At 47.8% G+C, this 10495-nt stretch overlaps 4 protein-coding genes across 4 annotated transcripts; 1 reads left to right on the forward strand and 3 right to left on the reverse strand.

Annotated features, from left to right (window-relative positions):
* Nucleotides 1-319: 319 nt before the first annotated feature.
* FIESC28_07140 (uncharacterized protein) lies at nucleotides 320-1622 on the reverse strand (the record flags this gene model as incomplete). The annotated part of the gene is made up of 2 exons (XM_031161281.1): nucleotides 320-919; nucleotides 984-1622. 2 exons carry the CDS (start codon nucleotides 1620-1622, stop codon nucleotides 320-322), a joined length of 1239 nt encoding a protein of 412 aa, XP_031014682.1.
* A 2993-nt stretch (nucleotides 1623-4615) lies between these two features.
* FIESC28_07141 (uncharacterized protein) lies at nucleotides 4616-5595 on the forward strand (the record flags this gene model as incomplete). The annotated part of the gene is made up of 3 exons (XM_031161282.1): nucleotides 4616-4836; nucleotides 4914-5209; nucleotides 5333-5595. The coding sequence occupies 3 exons, from the start codon at nucleotides 4616-4618 to the stop codon at nucleotides 5593-5595; spliced, it is 780 nt and encodes a 259-aa protein (XP_031014683.1).
* Nucleotides 5596-5779: 184 nt separating this feature from the next.
* FIESC28_07142 (uncharacterized protein) lies at nucleotides 5780-7950 on the reverse strand (the record flags this gene model as incomplete). The annotated part of the gene is made up of 4 exons (XM_031161283.1): nucleotides 5780-5962; nucleotides 6025-6062; nucleotides 6114-6649; nucleotides 6695-7950. The coding sequence occupies 4 exons, from the start codon at nucleotides 7948-7950 to the stop codon at nucleotides 5780-5782; spliced, it is 2013 nt and encodes a 670-aa protein (XP_031014684.1).
* Nucleotides 7951-8374: 424 nt separating this feature from the next.
* FIESC28_07143 (uncharacterized protein) lies at nucleotides 8375-9572 on the reverse strand (the record flags this gene model as incomplete). Its single annotated transcript, XM_031161284.1, has 3 exons — nucleotides 8375-9255; nucleotides 9304-9451; nucleotides 9498-9572. 3 exons carry the CDS (start codon nucleotides 9570-9572, stop codon nucleotides 8375-8377), a joined length of 1104 nt encoding a protein of 367 aa, XP_031014685.1.
* Between the last annotated feature and the right edge of the window lie 923 nt (nucleotides 9573-10495).

The following is a 10495-nucleotide window of genomic DNA, read 5'->3' on the forward strand; positions in this document are numbered from 1 at the left end:
AATGTTATACTCTGAACACATGCCCGCCTATTGGTGCCGATGGACTCCCTGCTAAGGTACTGAGCTAAGGAATGGAAAATAGTTTGGGACCACCCTTCCGAGCATATGTATCTTCCATGTTATATCACAATTGAGGTATAGTTAGTATCGATATATCCTGATGGCAGCCATCTTCAATCAAACTATCATAAGCCAACCTTTATAAGCGGAACATGCACATTGAAATCAAGTTAAACAACAGAATTCATATATATTGTGATATTTACATATTCCTTGTCATATAGATCCAAGGTTTCCTCCTCTTAGTCTTCATACTCGCTTAAGCGGTAGCACCGTTGAAGGCCATAGCGTTGGGGCTGCCGCTGAGGCTGCCAGTGACGCGGCCGGTGGTGGCAAGAGACTTGATGCGGTTGGAAACGGCAGCAGGGGTGGAAAGACCCTCAAGAACCTGGAGGTAGAGAGCAAGACCGGCAACGTGAGGGCAAGCCATGGAGGTACCGCTGATGGTGTTGGTGGCGCTGTTGGAGGTGTACCAGGTGGACAGAATGTTGACACCAGGACCGAAGACGTCGACACCGGCGCCGTAGTTGGTGAAAGAGGCGGTTCTCCAGCTGGAGTCAACGGCAGCAACGGTCAGAGCGTTGGGGACGTTGGCAGGAGACTGGCCAGAGACGGGGAGAGGACGACCGTTGCTGTCACCGTTACCGGCAGCAACAACGGAGAGGACACCCTGGCTGTAGGCAGCGTTGATGGCAGAGGTCCAGGTCTGAGAGGCGGGACCACCGAGAGACAGGTTGATGACAGAGCGGCCAGCACGTCCCTTGGAGGTGATGTCGTTGACAGCCCAGTTGAAACCAGCGAGGATAGTAGAGGTGGAACCAGTGGCACCAGCAAAGACCTTGACAGAGATGACGTTGGCCTAAGAATAGTAAGTATAAGGTTCAGATCACGTTGTAGCTTATGTGGGGTATGGTTGTACTTACACGCTTGGCAACACCATAGGTGTTGGAAGCAATGGTACCAGCAACGTGGGTACCGTGGCCAAGGGTGTCAGTGTGGGATCCACCAACAGCGTTGTAACCGAGAGAAGCACGGCCACCGAAGTCGACGTGGTTGACGTTGATACCAGAGTCAACGACGTAACCGTAAGAACCGGCACCGGCAGTGGTATCGTAGGTGTAGGTGCTGCCACCGGAAGTTCGGCGGGAGATGGCAGCAAGACCCCAAGGAGCGCTGCTCTGAGTGGTCAGAGCACGGTCAGCGAGGGGCTCAACCTTGAAGTCGAGGGTGACGGTGTAGTCAGGCTCAACGAAGGCAACCTCGGGGCTCTTCTTGATCTCAGCAATGGTAGCATCGTCAAACTCGCCAGAGTAGGCGGCCCAGTTGCTGATGTTGAACTTCTTGTCAACACCGGAGGTGTCACGCTTGCTGAGGCTGCGGCGGTGGACGTCGGTGACCCAGGCCATGTGAGCCTCGACCTTGGCCTCAGCAGCCTCGGGCTTGAGGGTGATGATATACTTGTCAGGCACGGCAGTGAGCTCCTGTCGCTTCTCGGTGGGAGCGGCGAGGACGGCGGGCAGCAGAGCTGCAAGGCCAAGAGCGATACGGCGGAAGCTAGTCATTGTGAAAGATTGAACTGAACAGTGAGAGACAAGAGGAGAAGAGGCTGTGGTGGATGAGGATAGTAAACTCCAACATGTGGTGATAGTCGTGTGTATTTATACAACGAGTCAAGATATCTTAGTCGACTTGATGGATAACGCAATCAGGCCCAATCATTGCTATCATCAACGTTGTTGCTTGCGTGATAGCGATTGAGTTGGAGACCTGGGTATTGGAGGCCATTCAGCTTCCTAAACCGTCACGGCGGCCGAGCTGTCCAAGTAAGGAAAGTGATAATGGACTGTATGTATAGTATTGAGCAAAAGTGCCTGTGCCAAGTCCGACTTGTCTGGAGTTAGCCTCCAAATATCTTGGCCAGGGATCTAGCAGGACCCTCTTTACCCCACGGTCATCTACCGGCGCTTACATTGGATAGATGAGGCTTATGCTTATCGGCGTGGCGTATCGTAAAGATAGATTAATTAAACTTTGCTTTGGGTTGGATGATTGTCGAAACAAAAATAGGTGATCTTCGTTTAGATCTGTCTATCTTCCGGGGTTAAAAACGGCTGAAAGCAGGGCTTGATCTGTTTGTTCAGATTAGAGGCGGGGTGAATATGTTGTCATCACATCCCATCACCTCTGGTCTGTCTAATCCTTCCCGTTGCTATTTCTCCGAGCGAGCTTCGCGAGTAATCCGAGTATCGGAGACTCGGCGTCCCCCGCTATCTCTCTGCATCACCGCTATCTGCCTCGGAGCAGTTGGACATATTTGGAAAGGTGGCCCGTCTCCCTCGTGCGGGAGGTTACCCCCATGTAAGGTAAGCAGACTGCCGATCCAGGTAAGGGACCAATATCACGCATAGTGATGGGATGAATTGATCGGCAGTAGAAGAGAAATACCAAGGCTTTAACCCCTGATCCTTTGGGTTGAGTACTCAGCCTAACGTGCTCGCGTGATTCGGGGGCACTTCCAATACGGGAATATGCTAAGGTTCTTATGTTTGAACTAGCAGTATGCTTAGTTTATGCATGCGCCATCCCTTGTCTAGCGTTGTGCAGTCTGACAGGGGTAAGGCTGAGGTTCCGCGAATCAAGACAAGACGCTTGATCGCTATCTCGGTATTGATGACTAGTCAGTCTAATTGTTTGCGATGTCGACCACTCTGTGCGCCTTTCGGACGATTGAATGCTGTTAAACCCGTTAAATTGGAGTACTGCTAGATAAGCAAATGCAGGCCTGGCGTTATGTACGGGTCATGTCTCACTCTTTCTAGCGAGCTTCTCAATCAAGCCACGATTGCGGGTACCTAAGATGCGATCGTCGGCCCGGCACTCACTAGTGAATGCAAATGAAATGGGAGGATGGCCATTAAAGCTCCTACGCTTTGACCGCTAATGATAGCTTCATTTCTGATGGTGCTGTAGATCACTTCGTGTAGTCTATCAACGCCAAGGCCACCGTTCAGAATAAGTAGTGAATGACTCAGATGTCTCATTTTATCTCTCATTTGTCTGCAGGTCTTTTTGATCTTGATGTCCAACCCTTGCTCGCGATACCCGTCTCCACTTTGAAAGGCATGTCTAGGGTTCGAAATGTCTCCATCACCGATGACGAAATTCGTCTCCCTGTCTGTTGAGATGGGAAGCCTGTATTATTGAAGTCGATATAAACATTGTCTCGTGAGTTCTTGGTGTGACATCCAAGACACTGGGACCTGCATAGGGGCACAGCAATCCTACACAGTTCCTGAGCCTAGGCAGCTGAGGTCTGAGTACTGCCTGCTGACTGCTTCTTGCTAGGTCACCTTCCTAAATTAAGCACCAAGATTCTCGTATAGTTGCCGCTGAGGTTACTGCGAGGCTGGTGAGACGTAGTGGTTGTGTTGCAGCGACAGTGACTCTCTTGGCAACTATCCTCGCAATCTCCTTGATAATGGGTGGCAGTCTACAAAACACTTGCCATACTTGTAATAGCTCAGACAATTAGTTCGTGTATGCACTGATTTTCTTCAGAGTTGCGATAAGTGATATCTTTACTCTGGTGAATTGATTTGGTGGCTTACTGGTATAGTTTGAGCTGCCTTGAAGGGTTATCGGAAGAGGCTATAGCAGTGCCACTTTAGGCAGGAGGTTTGCCATGTGCGTGCAACTCTGCTTACTTGAGTCCTCAAGGAGACATATTGCGGGGTAAATGTCTAGGGTAATTTATCACTATCTCAGAAATTGATTTTTGTATTTCCGGTGTATCCTTCGATGGTTGAAGATGAGGTTTTCTTTAGGAGAGGAGTTGAATGGATCTGTTTGAATTGTGCAACCTCAGCAAATCGTATCTCAAACCATCTTCTGCTTAAACCAAGATTCTATCTCCTGGTCTTTCCCTCTTTTAACTTCAATCAAGAAAGAAAACCATTGGCATGCGTAGAAACTAATTGATATCTATCTTTGAAAACGATGAGGCTCGTTGGAGTCGTAACACCGTCTGTGGCAGAATCGCCGGTTCCTTCCACTGCAATCTAAAAGCTTTACAACCCTAGATTGTAGTGTTTACGATTGAAACTCGCATTTGTTATTCAACTTTGACTGAAAGCTTGAGTTTTGCTGACATTCTCCATTGTTGTGGTGATGGAGGTTGTATAAACTCTGTCGAAGGATCCGAATCTTGAGATTCTTTTCTAGCGCGTGGCTCGCAGGTCACAAAGGCACACCAGGTAATACTATTAGATTTTCGGATTTTCCTTCTTCCTCTCGGCGATATACTAAAGCAGCTTCATGCGGCGCAATACGATTTTACCCCAGATTTCAGTCTCAAAGGTTGCTGATCTGTCGATGTAGGGTAGCATCTTACTCAGCTGTCAGCAAATGACGCTGCCAAATACCCTTGGCTATCCGAAAAACCTGCTGACACGAGCAAATCAACTCGTACGTCATACAACTATCTCAACTTACATATTGACCGAGCCATCCGCGGAGACATTGCACAACACTGCAACGCACGAAACAATCTGGTAAAATGCCGTCCCTTAATAGTTGGTACTGGAAGTTCCTTGAGAACTATGTCTACGCGGTGCCAGAGCCTCCCCCACGCAAGCGAACTAAACCCATGCAGATTTTGTGTGTGGGACCGCCGAGGTCTGGAACCGAGTCACTTCAAACGGCCCTTCTGAAACTTGGATATGATCATACTTATCATGGTTGGGATATCGTTTATGAGAACCCCCCTGCCGCATCAAAGTAGGTTCGCTTGTGCCGAAAGAAGTAAGTCATTGGTCCAACATGGGTCTGACATCTCGGTTGACGGCCCTTCTCAGATGGTTCGGTACCGTTGATGGAAATACGAACATCACCAAGGAAGACTTTGACGAGGTTCTCGGACATTGCACGGCTGTAACAGATGCCGCAGCATCCGTCTTTGCGGCTGAACTCATTGCCGCGTATCCCGATGCCAAGGTTGTCCTTAATCACCGCAAAGACCTGGATGCGTGGCATGACAGCGCTATCAAGACTTTACTCAGTGTTTGGAATAGCTGGCCTATCTGGGTTCTGTCATGCCTTGGCAAGGAGCTCTTTTGGGTATGGCATGTCTATGAGCGTTTCATGTGGCCTGGTCTGTTCCGGGCCTTGGACGGCGACATCAATACTGGAATAGAGAGGAATGGAAAATGGGTTTACAAAGGCAATCCTGGCAGATCCTGTCGATATGGCGATAAGTTGCTAACCTTTTGACTAGAACACTGCAACATGATCCGAGGCCTAGTACCCAAGGAGCGACTCCTCGAGTGGACTGTTAACGACGGCTGGGAGCCTTTGTGCAAGTTCTTGGACAAACCTATCCCCGATGAACCGTTCCCCCATGTCAACAAAGCTACTGGTTGGGATGATCGAGTAGCTGAAACCAGCAAACGATATTTGTGGAGTGCCCTACCTGGCTTGACAATCGTGACCACTGTTACAGTTGGCCTAGGAGCTGTAGCATACAAGGCTTTGAACTAAGAAGAGCCGTGCCGAAGTCAGGATGGGAGTGTGGCAAACCCCTCATTGGAACATTTGTCACAACAATTAGTAGAGGCGAAGAGACAAGGTGGGATTTGATGAAGTGATCTGTCCTTGTATGAGACCAATAGGACCATTCGAATATATCAGGGCCATTTTGAAATATACGCTTTTTTTTGTTTCTCTATAACATTGGTAAAATCTGGTTCCAACTCCCAGAGTCCAGCATATCAGAGTTATCGAACGCCGTTATGTAGAGGATAGTAAGAAATAGCATTCTCCATCCTAGGACTTGTCGAACGAGGCCAGCATTTGGTTGGATGATATCGCCATCGATAGGCCGACGCAGTTCGGTTTCTAAATCGATCTGTTATTTGTCAAGGCTAAACTTCCATACCAGGCTCTCAAGAGCTTGCGTTATTCACTTACATCAATTTCTTGATCGGCGAGTTTGAAATATTTTAAGTCTGCCCATTTCAGCAGGTTCACCCTCATACATGATTTTGAGGAATTCCTACCTAAAGTTAAATCTGGGCTCTTGCAAGCCTCTTCTGGCCAAACGATATTGATAGGTATCAGACCACCTAAACTCGCGTCGTCTTTCACATTGTCGATAAGGTATCCACCAAGCCCGGTTAACTTTGCCAACGCGTCAAGTACCTGCCGGAACTCCTTCCGTGAAGGTTTGCCATCACCTTCAAATGTCCGCATGGATTCGTGGCCCATTTCACTGTCAACGTATCCACGATACAACTCGAGAAATTTTGGCAGACTCAAACCTTTAGTCAATGGTTTGTTTGATCTTAGAAACTTGGAGATAAGTTGCAATTTAGCTGTGTCATTGAAGAGACTGAATTTCGCGCAACGAAGTTCACGTTGCAAGCACCGACGCAGTAGCCAGGATTCGACCACAAAAAGCATGCCCTTCGCGTCTTTTCGAAACTGCAGAAGGTCCTCAGCAGCAATACTGAGTATCTCTTCACCTTCTATATCAATATTCTCAAGCATTTTGCAGCATGCGTTAACAATGCGCCGGCAGAGACAAGTTGTGGCACTATCAAGAAGTGGATGTGGTTGGAAGGGACATGATGTCAGGTACCTATATCTGGACGATGGGAACATCAGACCTAGAAGATGGTATTCATGCTCGAATCCGTCCTCAATAGGCTCCACTCTACGCTCAATGGCGATACCAGTACTGATTGATAGAGCCCCAAATAGGCCTCTCAAATCAAGTTTACGACGAGGAAAGATTTCTGGTATGGCGTTGGGGATGCTCGCAAATGTCAAGGCAAACAAAGTCGTCGTGCTTGGAAAAGGAGAAATTAGACCAATGCCGCGCCTCTGATGCTTGTAAGCGACTCCAGTACATTCGCAGGACGACCAATGACCTCGGAGCGCCAGTCCTGACAGCACCGTTTGGCTTGAGACGTCGACATGGTCGATCACCCCAGCTTTCTCAAGATGATAGAGTTCCCGTCGTCGCATAGGTTCGTTGCAGCGCGCATCACACTCCATACTTATAGGGGTTGTTGAGACGTGAACAATGCCCCTTGCCTGTTTCTCGACGATAGATAGCATCTTTGGCGTTATGATGTTTCTTGAGGCCTTTTTAGAGTTCTGGTGATATCTCGAAAAAGTGGCAATTGGGCCCAACGTTGGGTGCTGGCGTACTTCGAACTGGACATTCTTAGCCACAAGTCCAGGATGTTGCTTGTCCATCCCTATAGTACGGAGGGGCTGACAGAAAAGGATTGTAAAGATATACGCGAACTGTACTTCGATAAGGGCAGGCACAGCGAGAAGATCACCTGGAAGATAGTCTGCCAGCCATGTTTCGAGAGCCGCATCGGCCAATTCCAGATGTGACAATCTAACCTCGTCAAGAAACACGAGCCATTTAGCCGCATTTGCCGCAAGGCTTCCAGAAATTTGACCCGAATGCCCTGGATCTCTTTTCGGCGAATCGTCAGATAACCTTTCATTCTTCTGATCGACCGATTCAAGATACTCCAATACATTCTCAACGGTGAGAATGGGAGTCTTGGCAACATGTAAGTATCCAAGATCCCAAAATTGCCATTTTCTCTTCGTATGCGCGGACCATTTGCCAATGGCTTCGGAATTTGACTTTCGACGTCCTGGGCCAGCCGCCAGTACAGCCTGTACTATTGTGATCAAAGCGAAACCAGCCGCCACTAGAGCAATCGTGACAGTGAAGCCGAATGTGATCGGGTCCCATTCGAACTTTGCGTCATTTTCTTTCTGTTGTTCTTCGAGGAAACTAATGATGGCGCGAAGCAAGCAGTCGGTTGAGTTTGCTTCCTCGACGCATCTTGATGAAAGTGACTCCATAAGATCGAAGTGAAGAACGAGGAGGATGATAATGAATCAAAATGCAATATACCATGGAAGTTTGTAATAATACCTTTGATGAAATAAGCGACTAGCCAGGCAGCTTTGCAGGATGGGCCGCCCGCTGCGAGCTGAACAGCTGTTCTACAGAGCGCGAGCTATTTACTGATCCCTAATTGGTTCTTATGTAATAAAAAAGGGACGTGGGACTGGTGAGTTGTGACGGTCAAATCATCGAGGGTTATCGGACAAGGATAGCTGTACGCACTGACAGCGGCCTGTGTGACCGGCCTCTCCACGTCAGCCAGGCTTGTCCAAGTGAGTATGACTTGGCACTTTTCTTCAAAAGGTAAGCTAGTGGGGGATCAGCTAGATAACATATATAAGCTATCAAGATATCCCAATTTCTTATACTTCGTCTCTTTCAATGCGATCTTATCTGATCAATGTTATGCTTATCACCAAATCCAGGTTTGCCACCAAGTGAGCCAAAGATATCGCCGATATAATTCTCAGGAGTTATCCCAGCCTCGAACCTAGAAGACCAATCCTCCAAAATCCCCTCAATAACTTTCAACCCAGTAAGGTACAGATTGCGAGTAGACGGACCCAAACCGCCCTTGTCCATAACGAAGGGAAGCTGATGGGGCTTGTCTTCATGACCACGATCAAAGTTTGAAGCAGATCGAATCAGCAAAATTCTCGAAAAGTCGACTTTTCCTTGAAGTGCTGCGTTCAACAGTCCTGCTAGGAGTGCGTTATCCTCCTGTGCTGTCATGGTATACTCAGCTTGTCCTGCAGTATAGACTCTGGTGACTCGTTCCATAGCCTCAGAGATACGATGGCCGTGCCAGAAGGTATTCGAAGACAGTACATCGCCTTCGAGAACACTCGGTTTTTGTGTAGCTGCTTGAAAGACATCATTAGGTGAGTTCTTCCACAGAGCTCGATTCTCGGCAGCTACAGTCGAATCTTCAAGGGTGACACTCTTTGCGACCGAGAAGGCATAATCTCTCAACGCAGTGTTAAGCTCGAATACCTCAGAACCATGGACTATACCAGGGAACTGATCAGGCTTATCGGCTCCCATTGGGACATATCCAGAGCCCCATTCCGAAGGAACTTCCCTTGCGTCAAATTCAAGTTGCGTGTCAACTTGAACTGCGAACCTCGCAAACGCAACAGAACCGATGGTTGCTCGCTTGGGATTAACGCCTGCGATACCGGTCAAGATGAAGTATGACTTTTTCAGATCGAAGAGTGGCGACGTTAAGAGAGCGCTGATAGATAAGGATGCATTTATCACTATTATATGTTAGCTGGGTGGTCTTGTTGGTTGGCTGAGAGTCTTACGAGCGGTGCCAACGACCAAGAGTGCAACATCCCCATTTTCAGTCACATGTATATCCTCGTAGCCTCTAGCAAGACCTGGAACGCGAACTTTTCGAGGAAACTGGATCTCACTTGAAGGAGACAGCCAATTCCTTGATTCCTCATAGAACTGATGATAATTAGACCATGATGAGTCTCACAGATGGGGTACGTACCATGGCAATCAGCAGGACTTTGGGGGTGATTTTCTGCTGACCCGAAGATCCATTTGTCAACTTCTGTTCGCTCATATTTCTTATTTGTATGTATCTATAACCTTTTGGTGTGTTATTGTAGAAAACTTTATTGAGGCAATTAGTTTGACAAGTGACACGATCTAATCTCAAGCGGGGTAGATATGGCGCGATCAGCACACCAGTCTTCTGTCTTATCTGAAATCTTGGCTCTCAACCGAGGCCCACGATATTTCCCGAATCGTACCATTTTGTATGATGTGGAAGTATAGTATAACTTCGAGCGGATGGAATACTCGTGATCACACCCAATGCTATATCAAGGCCACAGCCAGTACCATAAGCCAACCACGAGTAGAACTGGACACCCCACAATGACCGCCTTCCTCATCTGGTCTTTTCTCTGTTGTCGTCGAATAGCCATCTGCGTTTCCCGAAACTCCTTTGCTAATACGGCAAGCCTTGCCGAGTTGGCGGCTAGCTCGGCACCGCTGGGCCTCTGTAAGATGTTTTCGAACAATGCGAAGGAGTCAACGTTGGTATTGTCAGCCGGAGCTAACGGATTTGCATCACAATGTAGTTGAGCAAAATTCGTATGATCGGCTTTACCATTCTGGGGTGCCATGATGTAGAGATGAAGTGGCTGTTCTCTGGGTTGGTGGACAGATATTACCTCCAACAAAATGAAAGATGAGGTCATGGAGCAAGACTAGCCTTTAATGAGCAGATAAAGAGACTCGTGGTTCAACAGGATGAAAGCTTCATATACTATGTGCTAATTTCCTGTCTGCCTAGTCGTCAGCCAAGGCGTACTCCTAAGCCATCTCCAAGCCCCAACACCGATTACTTTCAGCTCGTACAACTCTTATAAATCACAACTTCGTCTTGGACTCCTGAAGAAGAACTCTAGAATATCGTAAGGTATTTTGACATTGGTCATCCAGTGCTCCAAAAAAAAAAAAAAAAAAAAAAAAAAAAAA

Source organism: Fusarium coffeatum (genome assembly GCF_003316985.1).
Source record: "Fusarium coffeatum strain FIESC_28 chromosome Unknown BRIP53273_contig_155, whole genome shotgun sequence".
Classification (NCBI taxonomy): Eukaryota; Fungi; Ascomycota; class Sordariomycetes; order Hypocreales; family Nectriaceae; genus Fusarium; species Fusarium coffeatum.